This window comes from Diaphorina citri, unplaced genomic scaffold, assembly GCF_000475195.1.
Source record: "Diaphorina citri unplaced genomic scaffold, Diaci psyllid genome assembly version 1.1 scaffold11, whole genome shotgun sequence".
In the NCBI taxonomy this organism is placed as follows: domain Eukaryota; kingdom Metazoa; phylum Arthropoda; class Insecta; order Hemiptera; family Psyllidae; genus Diaphorina; species Diaphorina citri.
This window is the reverse complement of record NW_007377450.1, coordinates 145,299-173,225: the sequence shown is the minus strand read 5'-3', so window position 1 is coordinate 173,225 and position 27,927 is coordinate 145,299. Positions and strand designations below refer to the sequence as shown.

Below are 27,927 nucleotides of genomic sequence, written 5' to 3'. Positions count from 1 at the left end.
TGCTAAATGGACTAACACTTCTGCATACCGTCCATCTCAATCACATACAAGTCTTAGGTACCTAGATTGTAGAAGTATCCTTGGGAAGGTAACATGTTGTTTTTGCCTGACTGTGGACTCATGCTTCCTTTCTATGTTTGTTTCTCTGTGGTTTTCTTCATTCGCGACCAACATCTCGTGTTAGACACTTCGGACCGTGTGTCAAGTTAAAGTTCATCAAGTTTTTGGTTATAAAAATTCGATTTTTAGTTCGTTGTTGGGTTTTGTGTGCATTTTTTTCTTGTTTGAAGTTTGCGAAATATATTTTTTTATTTGACGTTTGTCAGTGGTACAGTTGTTTGTAATAAATATTATATTTTCTCAATAGTAATTATAATTTCAAGAATTTATTATTTATTTATTAAGATGGGTCACAATATTTATAGTCAAATTAGTCAGAGATTTCTTGGTTAATTTACCGGTCTACAGTAAAGGGTTTTGCAACCTTTGCCTAGGGGGCAAAAAGAGGTTAGGTACATATTGAGCCTTTGAGACATCCATTTTGGAGACTAATAGGATACCTATCCCGAAGTCAAGGGTGACTCCAAAGGCAGTTTCTAAATCCTTCTCCACCGGGGCAAAACCTTTGAAGCTTGAGCTCCTTTTTTTTTGCAAATCTGAAACAAAATATTTTCTGCAAGGCTTGGGATTCGAACCCTGCTTCTCCCAATTTTATCAGACAAGCGTGTGGGAACGTTCAAATTTGTGCAGGCAAAAAAAAAAAAAAAAAAAAAAAAAAACGGTTTGGGGGGGGAAGAAGTTTTTTTTTTTTTTTTCTTTCCTTAAAAAAAAAAAAAAAAAAACCGGTTTGAGGTAGGTAGTAGATTTTTTATTTTTACTCGTGTCCTTGGATGATCTCACCGCAGTGTACCAGTGAAAAAATGTAATCTTGAATAAAAATTAATTGGTCTTACTTAGAGCTCATAATGCTGATATAGTAGGTAGCTTGGTAGCTATCTGACGAAAAAAAAAAAAAAAAAAAAAAAAAAAAAAAAAAAAAAAAAAAAAAAAAAAGGGAAGAAAACTTAGTTTTTTTGAAATGAAAAGAGGGTCAAATAAAAAAAAAATGCATAAATGGCAGCAAACTTAGATTTCTTGAAATGAAAAGAGGGTCAATTGTAATTCGCTTATCAAACCCAGGACTTTCAGGGTAAAGTTTTAGAATTTAGTCAAAATTTATTGCGAAAATTCCTAGGAGAAAAAGCTGAAGGTTACAGAAGACCTTCTTTTTAATCATTATTCAATTTTTATGTGAGTACCAAGTTTTTTTTTTTTTTTACTTTTCAAGAAAAAAATTCATCTCGAACAATCTGATTAAATGTTTCATACAGGCAACAGATGATTCAATTTGTTTCTTACACATCTATATTTCACTGATTCGAACAGAAAGTGAGTCAGATGAGACTTTAGTAATTCCAATGTCGTGATAACGCTGATGTGATAAGAAACATTGTGATACATGATCTGATTACAAGGAGGCAAGTACCTACGTGCCATCAAAATGACGTTGGGGTAAGTATAGAGAGAGGTATTGTTCACCTTACAGGTAACAGGTTGGGCCAAAATGTGACAATTTTTTATGAAATGGGACTGAAAATCAAAAATCGTAATCTGAATTATTCCCAGGTACTTTTGGGATAGGGCTGAAAAGTCCCTTGTAATGCCACCAGGCACAGTTAATAATTGTGAAGGAATTGTCTACCACCCAATGAGAGCTCTTTAATTTTGAAGGGTTTTTCGTCCTGAAATCGAAAAAAGAATAGCAGGATACGAGAAAGCCAGCCGTTTCTCAAATAATAATCTTTTTCTTCGCCTTTTCTCGTGTTTAGACGGGGTCGGCGTTTTTCGTCAGCCCTCAATCAGCCCTAGGGTGATCGCTTTTGGGCTGACATTTGATTTTGGCTACAAAATTTTTACGAGTGGAAGCCCTTCGCCTCTCATGCCTCCGTTGGAATTTGAATGCAAAGGCCTTTACAAACGAAGAAAGTGACTTTATATGACTATGCAATTGGATCCTTATGGGAACTGGTATGGAGAGTTGAATCTCCACTGATTTATGTTTCCAATTACTCCTTGATGCCTACTTTCCTACTCGAAGCGACATGAGGCATGTGCACATCATGACATCAAATGAAATTGAATAATCGTCGTTTATGTTGTATGTGCCATATCCCACTGAGATCTTGACTAGTGATTCCCAAACTTGTGTTAAATTTCATATCAGATTGACAAGACATCAACATTTTAGTAGTGAAGTTTGACTACAAAATTCAACTCGATTGTTCCATGTACATATATGACTTAACTTTTAGATTTCCCGGTTATAAGATTGTCTGGATATCCGTGTTCTTCGTTCTTCAAGCGGATTCAAAAATAGTTGAAAAGGATGCCTTGATGTTTTGCCCAGCCAGCGTTTGCTAGTACAATGATTTTACTTCATCCACCAAAGGATTTCTCTTGTGACGTCATCACAGTTTTCAGCACGTCAACTGCAAATTACGTTTTCGCCCTTTTACTCGTAGAGCTACTTAACGTTTTCAACTGGAGAGCTGGCTGACCTTTACTAACAATAAATGACCTTCAACTTTTTTCACCCATTTGCAGCTACTATTTTGAATTTATGAGGGTGTACCTATAATGGTGAAGAATGCTCTCCAATTGTTGCACTCCATTGATCCTTTTAGTTGCTCCATCGCATAATTTGACCACAATAATAGTAAATACATAGTAGCCTACTGTTACAGAGCCTACTATTACACAGCCCAAAGCAATCACCCTATAGGTAGGGTTGATTGAGAGGCTGACGAAAAACGCCCACCCCGTCTGTACACGGGAAAAGGCGAAAAAAAAAAGAAGAATAGTAGTAGCCTACTGCTGGAGGAAAGGGACTTTTCAGTACTCTGCGAGCAGTATAAATAAGCACTATTATTTTTCGCATCGTCCATGGCCGGTTCATCGTGTTGAGAAGCGCTGGTGTATAGCTGTACCTATAGTTTTGACGAATATGTCTGAACGGCCATCCTTAATATCTTGACGTAAATGCTACGTGTCTGCGCTGAATGTCCGATTTTATGGGTCATATCCTTTTACCCTTCATACGCAGGCTTATACAACACGTAGGCTCATTACCTCTACTTTGTCGGATAATTTGCCACTTTGCCAAATGGGTCTCTCGTATAACTTATGCAAGTTGAGAGTCTTAAATGAATGGTTCATTTCGGACTTCAAATTGTACCAAGGGCTTCTAGAAGGTGTCCCGCGAACGACCGTACAATGCTTGAGGGTTGATGCAGGACCTAAAGGGCTACCAGAAAAACCTACATGGTCGAGTTCGATTTCCAACAGGGGTGGAGATATTCAGGATTTTCTGTTTTTCGACGTTTTTAATACCTTGTCCTCTTAAAACGTTTATATTCCGATAACTGAATAGGAATCTACATTAATCAAGATCATATGTGAGAGGCATGAATATTGTTTGATTACATCAGGACCCCTCTTCAAGTGACGAAGTAGGGGGCAAACCTGAGACAGCAATTATGATGTACAGACTATTGTCGAGGATGAAGGGCATAGATCAGTCTGAGAAGGAGGTCAAAAGTCAAAAGCATCAGTGGAATTCTGTTATGCCCATGTGTCTGTTCAGGGTTTACTATTGTCTTGTGTCCCCCATAGAACTTGGTGTCTTTCCGTTTTTCCTGGGTTGTTGTCTTGATCCTTGGAATATTTTGGATAACTCCGTGCTGTCTAAGGTGTACTGCGTACCTGTGTATGGGGAGATTTTTTTTTTTTTTTAAATTGCCTTTTGTCTTTTTGGATTTAAGTGTTCAAAGATTTGGTATATAATCTCTCATTTAGAGCTTATAAGATGGCGAGAAAGATTCCCAATATTTTCCCGAGAACTTAAGTCTCAGGGTCGTTTTCAAAATGTGAATGTCCATTGATCTGTGTTCTTCTTGTGTACCTTTTGATGAACCCTGAATTTTTAGTATGACTGGTCCAATATGGTATTTATTGACATGAGCTCCTATTATGATGTATGATGTAGTGTATTACAGACGTAAGTTTTGAGTAGGAGGTAGGTTAATTGAATGAATAAATCGTTGAGTAGGGACAAGATGTGTGGAATTTGATTACGCTCCTAGTTGGAATTCACAGACATATTGCTTCCAAAGTAGGTACCTACTCGTAAAATGTGGAGCTTCATTGAAATCCTAGAAATTCTTTAACAAAAGAATCCCTCCCCCAGCCAGCCTATCCAAACAAATTTAATTGAGGTTTTGCGAATCACGGCCTTTTAAGTTCCCTCTCCTCTTTCCGTGTTGTTAGTTCCCACTCAATTATTCTCACTAGGCTGAATGTACTGCCAACTCATAAAAGCCGAAATAATTTGGACTTCACCGGCCATTGAACCCTTTATCTAATTAAAAACGGATTCCCTTGTCAGCATGTGATAGCATTATTTTGATAGCCATTTGATTATATGTACCTACCTACTAATCTCGTCCCACAACCTTTTGCCTTTTATCTGTTTTAATTCGCACTTCCCGTGTATCGTGCAATCATGACAGAGTTGTGTTTGGTCTGGCAAAGGAGAGAGTTGTTTGTTGAACAAATCATACTGATAGGTTCAATTGGAAGTCTTTCGAAGATTTCGTAGTTCTGTGACGTTTTTGGGTACTTAATGGTACAGTACGAGCAGGTACAAAGATTCAGTTTCCGAGTGTTCTTTCAATTTATTTTCAGCTTTCGTAATCCACAATACTGTGATGTGTCTTAAATATTATTTGCTATTTTGTGATTTTCCTGTATTCAATTGATCATCTGTCACCAAAGACCTGAACAGTTATACAGTGACTTTAAAGTCGTTAAACCTCTAGCAACACAAATGATCATGACCAGATTGGTGAGTAGAATAGAATATACCTTGTTTATCCTGCTGGGATGAGACTAAAAAGTCCCTTTATACCCCAGCAGTCTAAACAAGGTCTCATGTATTTTAACAGGGTTTACTGTATTTTACTGGGTTCTCCATAAACCTTCCAAAGGTCCACATGGAGGACGTGAGTAGTGAAGTTTACAGGAACACTTCGTGTTGTAAAGGTGATATCTCAGTTTTCTTATATCTACTCCTAGGGCAGGGTTGAAATGTCCCTTTGACCTATTTTATTTTGACAGGGACACAGAAAGAGGCGAAAAAAGCTTTTCCACTAAATTCCACACACGACGGAAATATTTTGCTTGTTTTCATCATGCTGTACGTTGTCAGTGATAGCTTTTAATAATATATAAACAAGAAAGTGCTTTCTCGGGGGTATATAGGGGGAAGCTCGGTCCCTTCTCGTTCTTCTCAGTACTCTTGTCACTTGAGCTTTTGAGAAAATCAATAGCGAAAGTTCTCCAAGGATTTTGTGATAGTAATAGTAATACATAGTAGTAAGGGCGTTAGAAGCATAAAGATTAGTAGAATTTGACGTGTCTTTTGTACTTCCGGGTTTTATGAGCTGAAGCTTTGTGGTGTTCTTAGTAGGGTAGTTACTTGATTTCCCGTGTCCGTGAGACAGGCACCATGCCTTGGTGTTGGAAGGATTGCGGGGCTTTAAACTTAAAACCCCTTGGATAGGACTCCCAGGAACAATATCTAGATTCCTTCCATGGAGTTAAAGGATTCGTCTAGTAAGCGAGAGGGAGGGCCTTTCAAATCCCAACCGAGGTATAAAATTTCCCACATTTATTTGAAAATACCGTTGTAATTTCTTTCCCACGAGCTGTAACTTGATCGACTTCTGTTCTTTTGCCAAGTTTTCCCAATCGGACCCTCACTCTCAGCCTATCTTTCCCTGCCTACACAATCGAGCATTCATTTTCCTTGATAAGTCAGTATATGCAGAGGAAAACCCATCTTGAGGAAAATATAAATATGAATTTGCAATTAATTTGTTTTTCCTAAGTAGAAAATGACTGACACATCAAAGCAACCTCCGTGGCCAAAGATGTGAAAAGGCTCTACAGGGCTCCAGCTTCACCACTAATAATTCATGATTTTTGAGTAGACTAACGATAACGACATGATGCTTCCTTCTTCCTTCATAAATGAAAACATCAAAGAACAAACTTCCTTCTACAAACAGATAAGCTTTCACAAATTGACACTCCGCAAATACGAACAAAACGCAAAAAATGTACACAGTGACTATACTGCTGAGGCTTTATAACTAGATACATATTTAGATAGACTTAGCGTGTTGGAATTTCCCTTACACTCACGGAAACTTACATTAATTATTGTTGTCACATTTACCTCTGTGTAGTTTTCACATCCTGGTACGCGGTTTAGTTAAATCCGTTTGTTTTGTCAATGAGTACTCAACCTTCATTAGCCTTTGATCAAAATTGTTCTAAGGAACGCTCCTTGTTTACGTTAGAGGGCCCAAGGGTACTTTTCTACACAATGTCTCGAATCCCTGTGCCAAGTTCGAGCGACTTTGGCTGAAATCTAAAGGCCTGAGCATTCGCCTCTTTGAACTTTTTCAAAGATTTGGCGTTAAATAGCAGCCGAACGTACATTTCTCGAGGTCCGGCCAAAGGATACTTTTGATCTACATAATTTATGGAAGCTGTCTGCAAAGTTTGAACGACCTGTGGCCAAAGGTAAAGTCGTGAGAGGCGCTAGTTCCTTTTGAGCTTTTACCATGTATAGCCCTAAATAGCGGAACTTTGGTCCGGAATAACGGCCGAACCGTACCTTCTGGAAACACACAAATTCCCCGTCTTATTATTCAAGGAGCTCCTTTGTATTCAATGAGTGTTTAAAAAGAAAGTATTGCATTGAAGGATAAAGCAGTTCTAATGTAATCTACAGAATCAGCTCTTTAGAAACGAAGACCCATACCACATTAAATATTTGTTAAATCGCGTTCGAACTTGAAATACAAAGAATTTCTTTTGATTAAGGCTGATTTCCTCTAATTTTTGAGTTCCAGATTGTAAAAGGTGTATAAAAACATATCTAGGACATCTAGGTACATAATTCTATTCCAATCTTTCCTACGAACCTTTTGCCACGGTACGAAAAAGTTTAATGGATATACAGAAAGACGAATAACTCCAAGGGGAATAAAATTATCTTTTGTGCATATCTTTCCTTCCGCTTCCCCTCTCTTCCTTCCTCTGTTTCGACCTATTTCGTTGTGTTTTGTTGCTTCCTCCCGCGCCCCTCCAGATTTTGTCTAGACACCGAAGTATACATAAGTATACCACAAGGAGGAGGATTTTGCGCACTCCCTCTTCTTATACGATTTTTTGCCGAGCTTGAGAACAGCACAATGTTCTACGTTGATTTTTTAATTTCCTCGTCCTTTATCTTGATTATTTTCGTTATTGAAAAGGTGGCATCTAAGTGGGATTTGTGTGACAAACACCAAACACCTTGTCTTTAGAGTTGAATAACAAACGCCTCTAGGTCCGAACACCATGTCTAGGATCTGGGGTGAAAAGTATCCTGTCCTCCCTCTCTATTGGCTTTCGGAATAATAAGACCTCGGCAGTTACCGCAGTTTAAACTCTACCTACATAGATGGATAACAATTCATATTTCACCCTTGATATCATGAGCTTTACTGAACTGACGAATCAAACCCAGAGTAGTAGCTCAGATACATATATCAGCAACTTTGGGCTCGTTATTCTAAAAGCCGTAGCCGGCGCGGCGTTCAAATCCTGAAAACGTAATGAATATTTAGTGACGTCATGGTGGACATTATTCTTTGAAGCTTTGTCTTCAACAAACGAATATGTTATGTTTTTAACACTGACCTGCTTGATGACAATGTCCCAGTTACTATACTCTTTGGTCACTATACAATGTACATCATCATATCGTTTCGACGTATTAATGCAAATAATGTAAGTAAACATCATCAGAATTTTCTTTGCGACCTCAATTTCTTACTCCAGCAGAGTTTTAGTCGTGTGTAGATTAAGTGGCATCGGGGTCTGCTTTCTGAGCCGCTCTTCTGTAAAACACAATTCTTTTTTGCCTAAAATTATTTTCGATTTTTCGTATGTAAATCGATTTTTAATTCCCTTCTTATTGGGGTCATTAACTTTGTTTAGAGTGCGAATTTTTTTTCGTGTTAGGGCCTCGCAGAAAATTGAGTTCAATGTTAGTAAAGGAATGTGTTTAAACTTGTGAAATATTTAATTACTATATTGGTTAATGTAAACGTTTATTCACATGTGCCTAGAGCATGTCTCTATTTGAAGTTTTTAACACGTTTTATGAGCCAATATCGGTTTAAAGTTAGCTAAACATAGAATAGAATAGAATATACCCTGTTTATACTGCCAGAATGAGACTGAAAAGTCCCTTTACTCCCGCAGTCTAAACAAGGTTTTATGTATTTGGAACAAAATAGGTGTGTTTTTTTATAAATTAAAACCTTGCTTTACAATGTGATGGTTCTGGGTTTTATGTGCAAAATGATGGGAGTTGAAAGTTAATAATTATGTTCGTATATTATCGTGTTTTTTAACGTGCACCTCGTACTTAATTTCAATTGAATTTATTGATAATTGAACTATATTATTGATTTATCGCGCTAACGTACATTCAGAAAAAAAGGGGCGTTTAAACAATTAATGAGCAATTCACTGATAGAAAGAGGATAAATTTCTGGTGATTGTAAATTATGACCTAATTTCTGTAGTCCTTGTATCTCAAAAACCAAATAATTTATATTTCCCGGAAGATAATCCCTGGTAAGCTACTTTTATTTAGTTCAATTTATGTTGTATTTATTCCTGTATATTTTATCCCCATTTTCGTAGATAACTCCATCGGCCCCTCTTTTGTATGGCTGAAATACGCTATTTCATGTGCTATATTTAACATTAAAAAAAAAAAAAATGAGAGTTTTCTCTTGTAATCATTTCCCTTGGGGTGATATCAATGGCTCTGATATTCTGAATCCCGTCCTGCTTTCCCAAACTAGATTAGGAAGTCCCTTCCTTTATCTTTGCAACATTGATAAGAGATTTCACGAAGGTCTATTTTGGACAGATAATTATTTAAAATTTGGAAATGTTTATTTTGTCATCTCGAAGCGTGTGTTTCAATGACAGGTAAAACATTATTAGGATATTAGGACATCATGCCAGAGATAGTTTATGATGGGCGGTAATCTTGTGTTAGCGCTGTTTATGGAAGTTGGGTGATGTGTAAAAAATAATCGGGTAACCTTGAAGACCGATTCAAATATGGGTGTCAGCAGGTGCATTCTCTTCCACCTAACCTGTATTCATGAAGATTTCCTCGCTGCTTATTTTTTCCTTGAGAAAGAATCATAAAGTGACTAGAACGCAGAACGGTGTATAATTTTTAATTGGGAAAATGAGCGAATAGTAACAAAAGACGCAGGAAAAAAATTGTAGAAACAGCTGCACTAAATGTCTTCACGAGGCTAAGTGCCCGATAGGCCGATACTAATTTGACTTTTAATAAGTAATAACATAATAATTACCAACCCAAAAACTTCAACCGCGCCAAGAATTGAATCCGGAACCTTTTGCGTGCTAGACCAGTGTGATGATTTAATGAACTCTAGATTACAGAGTAAATGACTGGTGATATAAGAATCATGCTGAATAGCTTATCCCTTAAAGAATTTTACCTAAAAAGTTTGTCATATTGGAACTCTAGGGCTAGGGTAACTTGGGACAGCTTGATAATGTCAGCTACGTATTATGTCCGCGATGTAGTCTAAGTTTCAAAGTACCTAATGTATATGTATTTTATTCACTGCTAATATATTTTACTTTTTGTCCCTCTCCTTCGTCCTCCCTATACGTAAAAGTACCTGGTATGGGAAAACTGAGACTAAGGAAAAGGTAGTAGAAAATTCTCGAAAAGTTTTAATTGGATAACTGTGACTAGAAATTTCTGGGAAAGTTTTCCTGAGGTTTGTTTTTGACTTTGACTTTTTCCGTGTGTTATTTGCAAAATGTGGAACTCTTCCTTGTAATATCTAGTTCTAGTAGGTACTCTTTTTATTTAGGTGATGAAGGTATTGGAAATAAAATGAGATTGGTTGATTTATTTTAGGCGCAAACACATTGTTTGTTATAATTTTAACTTTTAACACTATGTCTGAAATCGTATGTCTGACTAAAGTTCAGACTCTGAACATTATGACTGGAAATGTGTTAAAATTTCTTTCAACATCATCTGCTGTGAAACATCAATTTGGTGGCAAATGTGCTCATTCCACACACTTGGGAGACGATTAATACAGTAGGGGGCGCCCGAAATAAATACACAGCACCCCAAATCTTGTTCACTTGTGCCGAGAATAACTTCACGTGCTAAATGTCCCATGTCGTCATCGAGTGATGACGTCACTGCCATCATTGGGAGTTTTATTGAAGTTGTACGACGAAAAAATAAAATTTGATGTGGTTTTTGCTTTTCGATATTTACCGTTCTGAACAACACGCCCGACGCGACAAATGGCATTTGAAAATGGTTTATGTTGTACGAACCACTGAATGAAGCACGGACCATGTTTTGAACTTCTAAGAAGAGACAAGAGGGGAGGCGAATAAAATCCATACCGTCCCAAAGGTTGTTTATGGAGTACAGTCAAAGTGGCGAAGTAGTGAATAGGTGGGATTTTTCACATCTGCCGATCAAGTCATATGTATTAAGCTCACTCACAATATTTGGCCGTTTGTTGAACGTACTGTGACTTTAGCGTGACCTGAAAGGCTTTACTCCTTGAAGCTTATAACTTAGACTTCAAAAGGACAGTACTCGGATTACAAACACTCATTAGATGAACACTTTAAAGTACACAAGGAATGGTAATTTGTGAACAAAATTCGACAAATTAATGATGTCTTCATAGGCTTTAAAAAATTACCCTTTTTTTTTAATGGACTTTGTCCTTTTTACTTTCTATTATTTTGAAATATGGTCGCGTGGTTTCGTTTATATCAAATGATTTTTATCTGGATTCGTCATCTATTTTTACCAGTGCCCTTTTGTCATATTGAGGCGTGCATTTTCATCGTCCATTTTCAAGCTTCCTCCGCATTTGATGACATCATTTAAGAAAACATGCATCCCACTCCCTTTTTATCCGCAAACTTCCTAAAAGTCTTGTAATAAATTTCTCACTTGACATACTTTGATAATTTGTTTCTTTCTCTCTCATTGTTTTGCTTGTGAATCACCAGCTCATGATATTACCCAATAATTCATAGCAAAAACCTCGAAGACAACCTTTATGTACTTTGTTTTGTTTGTTGTCCTTTACTCGAATGGTACTGAAAAATTCCCTTTTTTCCAGGCGAATACCATTTTGTTATTAATTTTATATCTTTTGTTTGTTACAGGTAAGTTGAACCTATTAGAAAATGTCTCTGAGAGGATGAATTCTATGGATCCCGACATCGACATTTGTTTCATAGGTAAAGAATCGAAATTCCCGCTTTTCACTAATTGGAATTAATAATAGCAAGGTAAAAAGCCTCCTGAATAACTCGCAAGGATATTAAGCTGCGTTCACGCATATATAGTCGACGCCGTCGATCGAAGAGGTGAATCTATGTTGTTGAGGCAGTGTACGGTTTCAATCGACGACGTCGACTATTGTTTACACTGTTTACAGGACACAGCTTTACATGTGGGTTCTTCATAGCTTTACATGTGGGTTTTTATTAGCACCAATGATTTTCTAGCATTTCACATTATCAGTGAATTGATGGAAAAAGGGTGATGAATGGACCCTCGGACCCTAGCTGCAGGATTACATGCCGGGGTTCCACTCTCGAAAGTATATTATCTTCATCCAAAGATAAAAACGCAAACAGGAAAATAAATTACAATCACAATTCAAGACACAGGAACGGTTCTTTATGACGATGTTTTCAAGCAATAAACAAAACAGATGATGTCTCAAATGAGTATAACCACAGCCACAGCATACGTAAACACAACCACATGACACAAGAAATGTACAAGGTGTTTCAATTGAGAGTCTCGTCTCTAAGGAAGTCGATCTGAAATTGAAAACACTTGAAATAATTATGTATGTACATTGTACATAGTACGCACCGCTGTATTCTTTGCAAGGTTGTGTAATAATGGGCTGAAATATTTGATGGTCACAGGTTCTAGGGGCAAAACACGTTTTGAGTTTCTTAGAACCAAAGATTCCTTAGATATTATAAGGCCTTCTTAAGACTGAAGGTTCAGAAAAATAGGAATCAAGGATGGATTCATACCAGATCAATTTAAATTATGCTCGCAGGAATGAATAAAGTGGATCAGACCAAAATGAACCATTCTGTAGACGGGGATTCTGATTTGCATACCACGAGAACACATAAGTACATTATCCTAGCCGGGCCAGCTATACACCGGATGTAAGATGGAGTCAATAAGTCACTGAGGAAGTAAGTGGCATGTAGAATTAGCCTCAACTCCACACACGGTCTACGCTCCTAATACAATCCACAGAGGGAGATTGAGAGTTTGGATGTGCTGATTGCTCTGGAAGTTGTTCACCTTGCAAAGAATGCTCCAAACCTGGGCGTCTTGCAAGTATGCTAGTAGATGTAAACCCAACGTTAAAAATAACACGTAATGATCTCATCGTTGTGAGTAAAAAAATACCATTATGTTAGGTCATGCGGAGATGCAAAATAACTTTTCCTCCTGCCTTCCTCTTCTGATGACACTATTCTGGAATTCTTGTAGATTCGGAGTGTGTCTGATGTTTCTGGAAAACATACAGAAGATATTTCTTCTCAAATATCTACAAATCTACATATTGTGCATTACATATACAGGGTTATTTAAATTGTCTAACGTCCAATTACGCAGTTTGTGTACGGAATGCATCAGTCTGGTGATAATGGAAAAAAACATTCTGGTCTTCAGTGATAGGCGTAATGGCGATGCATGTGAAGACACAAGGGCGTGTTTGGATGACATTTGTGACAAGGTTGAAGCTGTAACGAGGGAAGTTAACATGCAAACTAACCCTACTACTTTGGAATCAAATGCGGAACAAGCTTTGTAAGTTACTTTGCATATGTGCCTTTATTAGACCTTTGTCTTCCACAAGTCTTTCAAACAAAGGTTCAGCAACTTTATTTTCATGAGTCTTACAGTCAAACTGTCAAATCTGTGCTAATCTTTGACCTATGTCGGTGGCATATTGATCTGTTGATTTGATATCAACAATGACTTGCCCATTGTTTTTGTTTAACATCACCTAATTTCTCGATTAGCTTTCTTTCGTTCGCTTCATGTTTCTCTTACATCATGTTATTTGTGAGCTATGTTATAGGGAGTTGTCATGTCTTGTGGAGCTTTGACAGGAGTATCCAAGAGCGTATGATGCCTGCATTGCCAGCCCGCTGAGCATACAGTTATGGTGATGTCATCTGCTGTTATTGTAAAAATACTAGTTGATTCTAATCTGAAAGATATTTATGACTTACCAACAAGACCAAGGCTCTCTCTATTTGAGCTGTAAAAGGCCCGCTGTTGCGGTCTTCAACAATTGACACGCAGCGTAGATAGGTTAAATGGACCTATACACTGGTATGAACTACTGAAAGGTGTAAATAATAACCGGAAGCAAATTGTTCAATTGAACTACTCGTAATGATTGATCATTTGAAACTCAATATTCAGTCTCCACTTGTAACCCAGGCACTAAGTATGATTTAACTTGACAATTCACTGGCAACGCCAGCTGGCAATAGACGCATAATTCTCAGCAAATAAAGCATAAAGCTAACGTCTTGTGGCCTGACCTTGATTTTCTGTTTTGCGCTCACATCATCTGATGATCTTATGTAGGCTACGAGGCACCTCAGCAGGATTAAGAGGCGGTTGTATAAAATTCAATTCCTCAGGTTTTGTTGTCTTCAAGGAAGAAATATCGGACTTTTCCTTTGAAGAAGAAAATATTTTATTGAGTCCAAAATTTCAAGAAGAAATTTGTGCACTCGTCTGAAATGCCGTACGCCCATTACTACCCCTCACTTAATTCTATGCAACTTGGACTCGAACGACCAACGTGCGACATAAAACCACATTTAGAAATTACTTATGCCTAAGAACTAAGAACACAATTTATTTTTCACTCGGTCTCAATCTCTCAAATTTTATACAACCGCGCCTTGTTATCTCATTGGCTACTCTAAGCCATCAGATCGATCTATTCCCTCTCCTTTTCTTTCAATTTATTGGAATTTCCTACTTATTACTTGGTAGCATGGTACCTGATGGTATCCATGGAGGCAGTGTTGGGTCTGCCAATACGTTAATTAGTAGAAAATATAATTCCTTGCAAAAATTATAATCACTGGGGAACTGCGTCTCGAGTTTTCAAGTTTAATCTATCAGATTGGGGGGCGTCTCTAGTGTTCAGTCTCTATTCGTGCTGCTCTGTTCAATATTAATTCCATTATTTGCTGGTATCTCCCCATGCACATTGTAGAGGTATGTATGCCTGATGTTTGTTGTATTCTTGTGTTTCTAGTTCAAGGCTGGGCCGTGGAGATTTTTCATTTTCACTCCACCCATAAAAGGATTGTTGGAAAATTAAATAAACTTTGACTTACAATTAGAGGAAGGTAAGCTAACACAGAAAGAACACGGTGGAAGTTATTTAGTCATGAGAAAGTTATTTCATTTATTTATTTAATTATTCATCCATTTAATTAATTTAAAAATGTTCTTAATGTTTTTCTTTTGTTCATTCAGAATATGGTTTAGGTTTAGGTCTAAATCTTTCTGGCCTACACTACCTACCAATTTTCTAATATTAGTTCCTCCATTTCTTTTGTTCCCTCCCTTCTTCCTTTTAGTTTCACTTCTGTTCCAGAACATTATGTTTGTTCCTGAAGGTAGGGAATATTATTTACTTGGAGATTACGTTAGACTCCGTTAGAGTTATCTGAAGTGCACTTTTGCATTGTGATCAAGACTTCGTTGCTTCCTCTGAATATATTGATAGGAATTGCACTATCTGTTCAAGAGATATGGCGTAATGGACAAAAGCAAAACAAAGTTAAAAAACTTAGACCTCACTTTAAAAAGGAATTTCAATTGTGATGAGCATAAATGCTTCTCACAAATGTCGTTCCCCGCTTGATAGACTACGCTAAATTTTATGACATGACTTGGACTCGAACCACCAACCTCCAGATCCAAAGTCCACCGAGCTAACCACTGCACCACTGAGGTTGGTATACCTCACTTTGCTCGTTTAATTTTAGCCTTTTGTCGACATACGTACACCAGAGTATACACCGAACGAAAGCATTTTCTCGCTCCCAAAGTCCCAAGTCAAGCTGTGAGAATTCCCCATGGTATTTTCTCGTTAATTGGTTCATACGACGTGACTGAATTCCCTCCTGTGGTGGGAGCGTCTGGAGTGAAAAAAATCCCTCTTCTTCTACTTCTCTCATCCTGCTATATAGCTCTGTCTATTCTCAATTTTCCCATTTCTTCTCTTCCTTCCTCCCTTCGTTTTGTAGGGCGAGAGAGGCCTTGTTCACAGCTCTCTATCTAATTGAAAAAAAAAAGAGAGAAATGGAATGTATTATTACGAGCTGATCGGAAGAAAAATGGAAACTTTTAGCCGTTATGGAAGCACGAAGTGGAAAAGCAAAAGCTGTGATAATAACGGTATTCCGTTGTTCTCGTCCCTTTGCCCTGCTGAGGGAACTTTTAAAGTGCCCCACCCGAAACTCGTTTCGATGTCATGGTTTAACCCGTCGCCGCCGCGCGTCGCGTCGTTGGTGTGAAGATTCATTTTCTCCCATTTATTTATTTACACTCTAAGCAACAGGGCCATGTGTGTCCCCAAGATTCAGACATGCATTTTGAATATTCTGATGCGTTTCAAATTTGTTCACCTGGTCATTTGGTTATGTGTTAGTCGTGTCCCTTAGATTCAGACATGCATTTTGAATATTCTGATGCGTTTCAAATTTGTTCACCTGGTCATTTGGTTATGTGTTAGTCGACGAATTTCTTACGAATTCAATTTTTCTGACGGTCAGTACATGGAGATACAATACAAAGTGTCAGTACAATTGTAATCTATGTAACTGGTTATGTAGTGGATAACCCGTGAGTGAATCAGTATACAAATCCAACGGATCACTGAAGTTAGGTAACATTATCCGTGGTTGGTATCTGGACAGGTAATCTTCAGGGACATCTTGCGCTGCTGATCATGGTCATTTCAGGGTGCACTAAGCCTTGTGAGCACAATTATACTGTTGGAAATTCCAGCAAAATGGCACCCTTTATAACCCTATGATTCGTAGATGTTTAGCCCTTCGCAGAAGCTAGACTCAGGGATGTTTGCGCCTACATCTAAGCCTCGTAGTGGGCTTTTTGTATAGACTAAGCCCTATAGTAGTAGTATAAGAGGTGTCAGTCGATAAAAAATATGAATAAGAAAGTTCCAGGGTTAAGCAGGGTTTAAGCGTATAAAATTCATGCTTCAGCATACAAAAGCTCTTTCGGATTCAGACCTTGCTGTGTCCTCTGGTGAAAGAATAACAATTGTTCTCTTCTATTGTCAAGGGGCGGGTCGAGCTGGCTTTTGTAAGGAGACCGAATTTGTCCTCGGTTACTTCTTAATTCATATGACGAGTAATACCTATTGATTCTTCAAAAGATTGGATGTGCTAATGACTTTATGAGTAATACACAATACAGGTTCCTTATTCGTAATGGCACTCTGAACTTTCAAGCACGACAGTATCCAGTTAACTAGAAAGTTCCCTATTTTCATGCTCTCTACATTCTAGCTTTTCAAGTTTCCAATCAGCCAAATCCGTTTCCAGATCAGCATGGCTATACCTTGATGTAATTCGAAAACGATTCCGAGGTACATTTTATTATTATGTTGAGGCGGTCTCTTCTTGATCCCTTGTGTGCCGCGTCCATTTTAGTTTAGGACTATTGGACTATTTTCGAGGTATGTACATAAAAAGAAAAAAAAATAATAGAAAGTGAAAATGAGAGCCACCATTTCGTTTTGCTTTTTCTCAACTCTCGTCTTTTACCTCCCTCCCTTTTTCAATTTCTGCTTCGTCTCTTACTTTTTCCCTCTTTTCCCTTCCCACTTAGCTGTTTCCTCTCTATTCCTCCCTTCTCTAATCACTTTTTCCCTTCTTTCTCTCGTCACTTATTCTCTCTCGTTTCCTATTCACAAATGAAAAGTGTGCGACTGTCTCTCGCTCAGTCTCTGGAGGGATATTATTCTGGGAAAGCTCGCGCAATTGTACGAACGTTAATGTTTATTTTATTATCTTCATGATGTAAGCTTGTGTAATGTGGTCGTAAAGGAAGTTTTGTAGATATCAGGATTTTTGGAAAAGAGTTTATGAAACGAGCGACTGAAAAAACTTTTTGTATAGCGGAATTTGGTGTGCAAAAGGGATCTGACTGTGAAACATCTAATGAAGGAGACTATAAAGTTACAGATTTCTTTGATTCGGTCTAGTTGCTAGAAAACCCATATCATTGTAAGAATACGGACTTGACGTTTGATCCACCACTGATCAGAGTAAATACAATCATTGTATTCCGTAGTAATGATTATTTTTATAATATTAGAGGGAGTGCATTTAGCTGTTAGGTGCATTATCTCATATTGACTCACATATCTTACGATGTTTTGTAATGGTTGCTATGAATAGGTTTAGGAGGTATTGCTAAATATCATGACAACCTGAAAACTGTTCAAAACTATGCAACATACTAAGGTCCAGCTGCCTCTGCAAGAGATTGACATATTGGTGAATAATCTAAAAAAAAATCCATGTTCCCAGGATTTGTTTTACTTGGTTCATTTTACTAGTAAATGTTAATGGGGGTCCACATGGAACACAGTCCAAAAGGTACCCATTACTTATTTGGGGGGAAAAAATCGAATTCTGATTTTAACCAAACAGCCAATAGTCTACCCTGACCAGCACACCGAAACATTAATTTCAATTAGTGACCTCATTCTGACTTTGCACCACATACAAGTGTTAAATTAAAACAGGTAAATTTATTGCAGTGTAAACACACATGTATCATATCATGCGTGCTATGTAGTATGTACAGGGTTATTTACTCACTTAACCACGAGGAATTTATTGATGAAGTCGGGTGGGTTTTGTTGAGTGGTTGAGTCCCTGTATGAGACCAAGCTCAATTTTCTGAGCAGTCCTTAGAGTGCCCTTCTGACAGGGAAAACATTTTGTTAGCTGACTGTATAGAAGTTATCATTCGAGCCTTTACTTACTTCTACAGTCATTTAAATAGGAATTTTTTGCTAAGCCGGCGCAGCTATAGCAGTTTGACCAAGCTTAATTTAAGGACTGCTTGTAGAGCTTAGAGGGCCTTTCTGACGGGAATTTTTTTTAGCTGACAGTAGAAGTGAGCTTTTAAGCTGTGTCCACACATAGTCGACGTGTATGGTTTCAGTCGATGTCAATCAACGGGCTCAATTTCCAATTAGCCTTTGCTAATTCCTACTGCTAACCAATAAATGGGGATGTTTATTTAGCCGGCGCAGAGCGGCTATAGCACGCTGACCATCGTCTGGGCAATCGTGGTGCTGCTGGCTGTTCCCGGCCCTACTCACGGTAGATGATGCTAATCTTTACTGTAATGACCCTAAAAATACGTCACTCATACCGTTAATATGAAGAGGCGTCTCATCTCTCGCATCAGCTGAATGTGAGGATTGCGCTGATGGCAATTCTCTTATCATCTCAGCATGACAAATACAAGTACTGTACATACCTGGTGTTCCGTAACATACAGGGTGGCTGGTGGACACAACACGAACGGAAATACAATTTTTCATTGAGTGTACCGCTTGCTTTTGTCCCCTACCACGAAACAGCTGGCATTCTTTGCTAAGAGAGAAATGTTTATAAAACACCTTGCTTTACAAATTACAATTACACATGCCTAAATGACAAGGGGCACCGCACATATCATTCCATTTGTTAAGGTTCATCGCTGAACAAATTTTGCACCATTTAGAAATTGGAATTCATCCCCTAATTTGCATTTTCACGAAATGGGGCCGAGGTTTTTGAACCGATACGATAACCATATTTTTTCGTTAGATTTGCCAATCGCTCATGGCAAAACTTCTTGCAAATGTATTCACCAAACCACTGCTGAGAGTATTGACATCGTATTGCACATAATACAGGGTGTTACTAACGCTTGAGTAGCACTGGATTACAAAAAAAAACTAGTATAGCTTGCTATACTGTAGTAATAGTAATAAAAATTAAAGAAAAAAGATTGCCTTCGTTTCCATCGTAACCCTGACAGGCGGGGGGCCTCTGCTAAAATACATGGTATTGGCGTTTAGCTATATCTATGCGAAAAATTTCAGTGATCTCTGTATGGAAATTGGGACAAAATCCTGAAATACGTGCCTCTTTTGCTTGTAAACTGCAAAGTGTAACACGATTCTCTTTCAGGAATCAACTTGCAGGCAGCAGGCAGTATGTAAATGAAATCGCATAAAATATTCCTTTCTGTTTGAAGTTATTTCTTTCTGCGAGCCCATATAATATTCTACTTCTTATTCCACTTGTGGATTATTATGACTTGAATATGATCCACAGACATTGTGTCTATAAGGTCATCGGTTCAAGGCAGTCGCTCACTGTAACTCTCTTGTCTTCATCCGGGGTAATAGGATATTAGGAGTTTCTCCTTACTGGGGTGACCCTGTATGTAGATTACAGACTTGTGCCACACAACTTAGGTTAACCCGTTAGACCTTTCCTTCCTTTTCCCTCCCGGTCAGATGCATGGTTATCAGAAATTCGTATTCCTAACTCAAAGCCGATTGTTCTCGAACTTTTCTTTGAATAAAAGACTTCTGTTCCTATCAATTTTGGCTGTTTGCCATATATGAAGTCCTTTGAGCCCGGGCCTTTTTTGAGGTGGGGGGAATTTGCTGTTTTGAGAGATTGACAGAATTTCAGAAGATTTTGGATCATTTTCTTTCTTTTAACTCTGCTCCATCCATGAGATTTCTTCCCATGGTAAGACCTCCAATAAGAAGGCCCTTTAAGATTACAGGTATCCGTCCATTCTTAAAAGTTATACTTCTCACTCCGAACTTCGTACATCTTATTCCTTGCGCAGAAAAAAAGTCGTATTGTCTTCTTTTCTGCATTGAAGTAGTATGATGCTCGGAATGAGAAGTGTGATCCCTGTCAGAAATGGACAGCTGGCAGCTGGTATATTCCTAGATATCCGAGACACCTCTCGGCTGAGCCAGGTTAATCAGTCCACAATGTTGTTGAGTATACGTTACCCATTGTGCTCGCTCTATTATTATACTTCTCGGTACTTAAGCCATTATGTTTCGCCTGTTGTTTTGTGATAAATTTGAAAGCAGTCATTATCAGCAGCAGCATGACATGATCCAATGTTTGTGAGGTCCTACAGGTACTCTGTGGCCACTAGGGTTAGTTCTACCTTGCATTAATGTTTGTAATTCGTCTTGATCAAGTCGAGTCGTTTTCTAGACGTTGGTGGTGTCTCCAAACTTATCAATCTATTGGGTTATCAGTTTTGACTAGATCTCGGAATAGTTCATTCATTTTCCCCCTTACCAAGTTAACTTTTGTACGTTTATTTATTTCTAGAATACCTTTGCTTGCCGGTTATCACTCCGTGATTATTTTTGTGTTGCTCGTGCTTTCTTTTCGGAATCTTTGATTTCGTATTTTTTTCACCATGCAAACAGTACATGTCCGATTGGTGTAATAAGTTTCAATTTTGATATTTTTTGTTCACCATATAGTGCAGTGTTTTGCGATTTAAAGAGTAAAAGATTCCGTGATTTCACCTTAGAATTTGAATGTAAAAAATAAAAATTAATTTCTAAATTTTATTTCACCGCAAAAACCATTTTTAGTGTAAAAAAATTAGTTTCTAATTCACCCAAAAAAATGCCTAGTTTTTACTTTTTTATTTTACCATTTTTGTGTTGTAGTACCTCAACGCATTTCACTTTGAAAATAGATTGAATAGGATTGATTAATTTCATTGGCTATGAAGAATTTTTTATCGTCTGTGTCCGTGTTATAGCTCATAATGATATCCTCCCCATTATTTTATCTAGTCATATCCAGATCACACTTCAGTTCTAATGGATACAATACATCTTACCTGTTATTTCTTCAATGGAGGAGTTGCAATTGGGAAAATATTGTTAATGAAAGGTCGATTCCTACGTAAAAAGTTGTGAAAAATCCAAATATGAGGTCAAAACTCTGAAAAAGTAAATTTAGAAGGTCGAAAATTCAATTTTTAATTGCCGTCCTAATGAAAAAGTTCAAAGAGTTGTGACGTCAGATTTCACGTCAAAATGCGCAGAAACGCTTGCGCACAAACAAACGAAGCGGGAGTCATGAATTATGACGTCATCACCTACGGGAGCGTATGCCGTGACGTCAAAGTTCACGATTTACCGGTATTTTTTAAATCGATTTATCTCAGTATCTAGAAGTCGTAGAAGAAAAAGAAAAATTCCATTGGTCTTCATTTTTCCTGCTCTATGACTTTGAAACATCACCCAAGTAAGCGCAACTGATCTATTGCACACATCCCATTCAAATTACATACATTAATCAATTAACAATTCCATTTATCACCTCCTAGATTATTATGGTTTATCCAGGGAGGTTGCTGACCCTATTAACATCATACGGGCTCACAGTAGATTGGTAATGTTTAAAAAATATGTTAGAAATCCACTAGCTATTTTCAGTTTTTCCGACCCTAGAGACCAATGCTAGGTACTCTTGCTTATGCGAGTGTTATGTATAGGGCTGAATATTTGGTACTCTGATTTCAGGGTATTCAATGTCACTTGGTTTAGGTATAAAAACGCCTGTTAGCATGAGGTTACCTACTACCTACATAAAGCATACAGTGTATTAATAGAAACCTGATGTGTGTGGATCATTTTCAGTTTGTGTTGATAGTGGGGAAACGTTGAGAAAAACACATGTTTTAGGATTCAGAGATTCAGACACTCTCTAGTGACTCTAGTCCCAGGTTGTACAATCCTTTATTTAAACTTGGGCACTGTTTAGTCCCAGACTTGTGTAATGCTTTGGAAATTCAGACTTTCCAGTTCAGATCAATATTTGGATTTCCATGAGCTTAACTGTGCCCCAACAGGAAAAAATCAGCTCCAATACAGGAGATTTACTGTTGAATATTTGAGTATTATTACCGGCTAGATAAAGATAACTAAGATTAGCCTACGCTCAGTAAAATATAATAGAAAAAAAGAAAAAAATGGATTTATACCTGAGTACCTGGTACTTAGAGTTACCATGAGAACCTTCGTACTTGTGGAATCACAATCATTGGTTGTCAAATAAATTGAGGAGCTTATGACTCAGAATTATATTTATATCTTCCATAGGTACCTACTGGGTAATATTGTACCTACTTGTACCTTTGTATATCCGAGTACCAGATAATTAGTACTAAGCAGGTACTTCATAATGAAACGACGTCATACTGATAAATGGTTTATACTTGGTGCACCTCCTATAGATAAATATCGAGGTACAAACATCATTAGGACTGATAGCAGAACTGTTATCAGAGATGTCAAATATTTGGATCTTATGTCAAGTACCTGGTTTTATGTCCAAACAAAGGATCTTTCTGAGTATCTTGTTCTTGAGGTTGACCAAGGTCCAAAAGTTCTACAACACACCGAATCACCGACATTCTATCTTTCTCCGAGCCTCTTTTCTTTTGATTCGGCCACAGGATGTACAAAAATCAGTGGAATCAGTTGGACACCAAAAGTACCTATACGAAATCTTTTCACCTGACAAAAAATGGTTCATTTTGATTAATCGTACTGTGACTTGATGGTAACCTGCACGTATGATTGGAATTAGGTTTAATTGAACTGCCCCCTCAACGATTTTTCCGGTTTTAATATGCAGGCACTGGCTTATCACACCAATAAAGTCAGTTAACTGTATTTTTCTTTTTCTGGGTAATTGGAATGGTGAAATGGTTCCAGTAAAACCCATTATTATCCTTTATTGTTTCAAAATTTTCCCCGTGTGTTCCGTCCAAGTCATGAAAATTGGCTAATTGGCTGTTTCGGGAAAATAGTCAGGAATGAAACCTCATTGCCAATTCCGGCCTTATCTATTCTATTGCCGGTCAAAACTGCGCGCTGTGCATGTGCAATGTGCATGTCCAATTAATTCATACCTATAGACCAAGGTCCTCTCGTGTGTGTTCAAGTTTAGTTCCATGGATTGGAATCCAAAGTATTTCTCTTAGGCCAGGCACTCACTATCAGTTAGACCTGACGACAGGTACATCTGATCAGATCTACCTGATAGTGTGTGTGCTTATCACATATCACGTAGACCTGACAGAGATCCTTCTCAGCCGTACATGTCAGATCTACCTGATAGTATGTGTGCTCCTCAGGTGTTAGGTATACCTGTCAGGTCTAATACCTATAGTGAGTGGCCAGCCTTATACATACTCGTCTGCGAATATTTCTGTTCAGGTGTTCTTCTATTGTCTGTTTTATTATGTTAATTAAATAACAATTTTCCATTTATTGAATTTTCTTTAAACAAACATTGAATAGTTATCTAATGAATGGTAAACACCTGTAAAAGCAGATGCTTGTGTCATGGATGGAAAGTTCATTTAAAATAATAAATACTTAGAAACCTATAGTTTGATTTTCACTCTCAGTCTGATCATGGAAATTATTGTTATCATTGTAATTAGAAGAAGAAAATGATATGTATTAGATAAAATTACATCTATTGGCACTATTTTGGGTTTCTCCCTTTGATATTTCCCCTTAATTATTATCATTATCTAATACCGTATTGTGGGGTGGCTTGTATCTCAGGGGTCATTTGAACTCACGCACGGGGAAAAGCGTCCATCGCTTGTTTCACTTTTCCCTTTGCCCAAACGACAGGTATTAGACTGTTTTCATTGCACTATTATCCATGACTCCCATCTAATGCTCTTTCTACGCTCATTACTTTTCGCATAAACATGATAAAAATGTAGATGAGATACAGCGATTTCCTTTGTACTATGATCTTACCCACTCCCTTAACTCATGGATTTTCCGCAGTTTGAGTAAATTTCCCTGTATTTGTTGTGTATTTCAATAAGTCTTCATAAGATCTGTGCCTGGCACTACTTATGTTCTTTAATCTGAGCGGCTTGCCGGCACCATAATCCTTTATGCAAGTTGTTTGTACTTCAAGTAGGTACATAAGATAAAGAGGTCTAACATGATGTCAATTTCCTCTCAAATGAAGTGATTATGTATAATGTTATTATTAATGCCTTGTAATGTTAGTGATTATTTCATGATAACACTATTCTGTACATCAAGGGTGGGGTGGTAGAGAATGCCATAGGCATTAACCCCACCCTTGATCAAACTTTATTTTGTATTTATATGTAGATACATTTTGTTACCATCTGTAAATAAAGTTTGATCCAATTGTGTAATAATAATGTTAGATAATATTGATCTCTTGAACGTAACCACTAAGCTGGGGTAATATGACATTCTCTTCCACTTAGCCGTTAGGAAAAAGGGATCAATTATCGTAAAATCGATTAGTCATATTAGGAAGTAAGAAATGTCTTAGACAAAAAAGGTCACTTGGACTTTAGAGGTCAGATTGTTAGTTTCGTTATGATCTAATGAAAAATATGAAACATTCAGTCATATTGGACCCTCGTAAAGGCTGATGAGCTAAGCCCCAATTCAGACAAAGGCAAAAATATGTTGACTCACAGTAAAAGGCATTATCAAAGGCAAAAAATATGTTGCCTCACAGTGAAAGTTATTATCGTGTTAATTTAATGATGAGCAGTAGACGCATTTGTTCATATCATTTTGATACGAGATAATTTTGATAAATCAGCCCACTTGAAAAAAGTGATTCATTAACTTGATTTGATAAGGGATTACCGATTATTATTATTTTTTTTTTTTTCTCTCCCTTTCCTTTGGAAGACCAGAAATTTCATCAACTGAGCGGGGATTTTTGAGTATTTGTTTAAACTTGGTACTTGATACTTAATTATTTTTCTGTAGTTTTTATTTCTCTTAATATATTGTTACAAGGTCGTATATAGGTACACAGGCCAGAGCCATAAATAGTGAACAATTGAATAAGTAAAGAAGAAGAGGGAGAAGAACTGAGAATTTTCTTGATGTTGTATTTTTTTTAGAGAAACGAAAAATAGATTGAAACCTACGTAAAAGGTTCCCACTGCCTATAACAGTAATCTAACAAGCTATAATAGACATTGCTCGCATACGCACATAGTAGAGATTCCATCGAAATAAACAAAAACAATTGAACAATGCTTCTCGTCAATGTAATGTAAACAATGTTCACCCGTATTATGAAGTTGATTAAAAAATGTGATGTTGAGCTTATCAACTACTTTACCTACCAGAATGAGCTCGTTATTTTGCATCCTCTGATTGATGAGTAAGTTGGAAGCTGTGTGGATCCGTGAAAAAACATATGGGTCATGATACCAAGATCTTATCGAAATAGAAGAGAGAAGGAAGACAGGATAGGAGAAAGCCAACCTTTTATTATATTAAGGTTTTTCAAATTTGAGCATTTAAGTGAAACTGGAACTTTACCGAAAGAAGAAAGCCAGCCGCTCCGAGAACGAACCTTATCCGTTCAGGATAAAATCCGCCCCGGGCGGGAATCGAACCCGCGGTCTAGCGCTTACAAAACAGACGCGCTATCAACCAAACCAACTTGAAAAAATTGTACCTCGGGTACCGCTTTCGTATTACTTCAAGCTACATTCTTTTACGTCCATGCTTATCCAAGAACGGAATAGTCCGGTTATAAAATTTCCGCCCTGGCTAGGATCCGAACCCAGCACCTCCGGGTTGAGAGTCAGTGACCACTCGGCCACAGAGGTGGACCAACCAAACTAACTAGGCTTGCAAGAGTTAAACTTACACCAAGTTTAAATTCAGATTTTAACCTTCTGCCTCTTATTTTACTAATCAAATCTCTTTGCTCTTGTGTTTCCAGGATGGTTTTGGAGTCGAAAACGGCCACGGTCTCCTCACATCCATCTAGTCCTCATGATTACGGGAGTCTAGAAGAGCACGAAGTTCTGACTGGCGACAGTGACCCAGATCGGTCCAAGTCACCCCGGCAACTCAACCATGTGGTCGAGTTACCCTCGACCGTTCCAAGGGAGACCTTGGCTTCCACACCGTCAACTGGTTTGAACTCTGTCGGATCCAAAGCCGTCGGAACAATGACCTCGACGCAAGGTCTGGTAAGTTGTCAATCTTCCCTCCCTAAGGCCCGCCACTCACGATGAGTTCTATCGCGTGCGATGGACTGATCGATCATCGCATGCGATAAAACTCATCGTGAATGGCTTGAGGCTAAAAACGAAGGGCATAGAGCTTTTTTTTATGATGAGTGTTTCACCGCCTTTTTTTGTCGTAGCAACATGTCGTAGCATTAGACACATGTGGTCTGTGTCGTAGCATGCCCATCCCGTAGTATATCCCTCATGGGAAAAGTTAAAACGTGGAATTCATTTCGTTCGTTCAATATTGGCTTCTAGCCTTCTACTTTGGCGCCTTCCGTCTCACAGCCAGCCAATCGGCTCCAGTCGGAAAATGTAGAAATTCCGTTCGATTTCAATGTAGTCATCCAAATTATCCGTTCCAATTTTTCGCACACACACACACAAGACGTAGTAAATATAGGATGTTACCTTGGGTACACATTGGGTATGCTTTGGATACACATTCAACATTGTACGTAACATAGAAATACAAACTAAATTAGACGTATCAATATGCTACGAATATGTAAACCGCAGGGTAAGTTTATACGATTGATGGAAAATTGGAATTTGATAATACAATACATGAATAGGAATCAAACTAATTGTCCAAATGAGGAAGTGTCTAAATTTATTTTAACTCGACAAGTGCCTATACCTAGTTCTCATTCCGACTTTGAGGAAATTTGGCAAAAAATGTTCCATACATGAATGGAATTGGCTCATGAGCTTTTAAACCGTGTCGGTATGTGAGGTCTACTGTTCAGAAAACTAATCTGTAATCTGTTGAATAGTAAACCCCACTGTGTACGAGACACTATTCTGTAGGAGATAAATTTACGTTTGAGATGATACATTTTTTGTCGGGCCCTTATTGGGGTGGGGCACATTGGGCTCATTTTAATTACCTTCCTCCTCCTGAGGAGAAAGACAGTAAAAAATATTCTCAATCAACTACTACAAGCAGGTATCTAACTTTGTTTCACCTTCTTTTCAGAACGACCTTTATCAGAGGACACCCCTGTTGTCCACCAACGGGGGGGCCGACTGGAACGAGCCCAACAGCAATGGGGGTCCCAAGATCATGTTCACCTCCCAGGAAGACAAGAAGAGAGGATCGGGCGCTGTGAATTCCAATGGGGGGATAGTCAGGATAGACATCGGCGCTGGAGCCGAGGACAACCCGAAATTCCCCGAGGAGAAGTTGAAAACCTTCTATGGTAAGTTGGGTTAAAAGGCCCACCTCTGCGGCCGAGTGGTCAAGAGCGCTGACTCTCAACAGTCTCAACTCAGAGGTGCTGGGGTCGAATCCCGGCCAGGGCGGAAATTTTCTAACCAGACTTTTTTGGATAGGCATGTAAAAGAATGTGCCTTGAAGTAATACGAAAGCGGTACCGAGGTAACATCTTGAAAAAAAAAAAAAACAAGCTGGGCCCGTCCCT

The 27,927-nt window shown here is 38.0% G+C and overlaps 1 protein-coding gene across 9 annotated transcripts; it reads left to right on the top strand.

The window, feature by feature from the left end:
- The first annotated feature begins 139 nt into the window (after nucleotides 1-139).
- LOC103506282 lies at nucleotides 140-27,736 on the top strand. 9 transcript variants are annotated; one of them, XM_017442833.2, is made up of 4 exons: nucleotides 140-328; nucleotides 1,371-1,551; nucleotides 26,212-26,464; nucleotides 27,483-27,735. In XM_017442833.2, exons 2-4 carry the CDS (start codon nucleotides 1,541-1,543, stop codon nucleotides 27,717-27,719), a joined length of 501 nt encoding a protein of 166 aa, XP_017298322.1. In that variant the 5' UTR covers nucleotides 140-328; nucleotides 1,371-1,540; the 3' UTR covers nucleotides 27,720-27,735. The 9 variants fall into 9 exon arrangements, with proteins under 9 accessions (XP_017298322.1, XP_017298325.1, XP_017298320.1 ...); XM_017442836.2 differs by having other exon boundaries at nucleotides 140-340; XM_017442831.2 differs by having other exon boundaries at nucleotides 140-366.
- The last annotated feature ends 191 nt before the right edge of the window (nucleotides 27,737-27,927 follow it).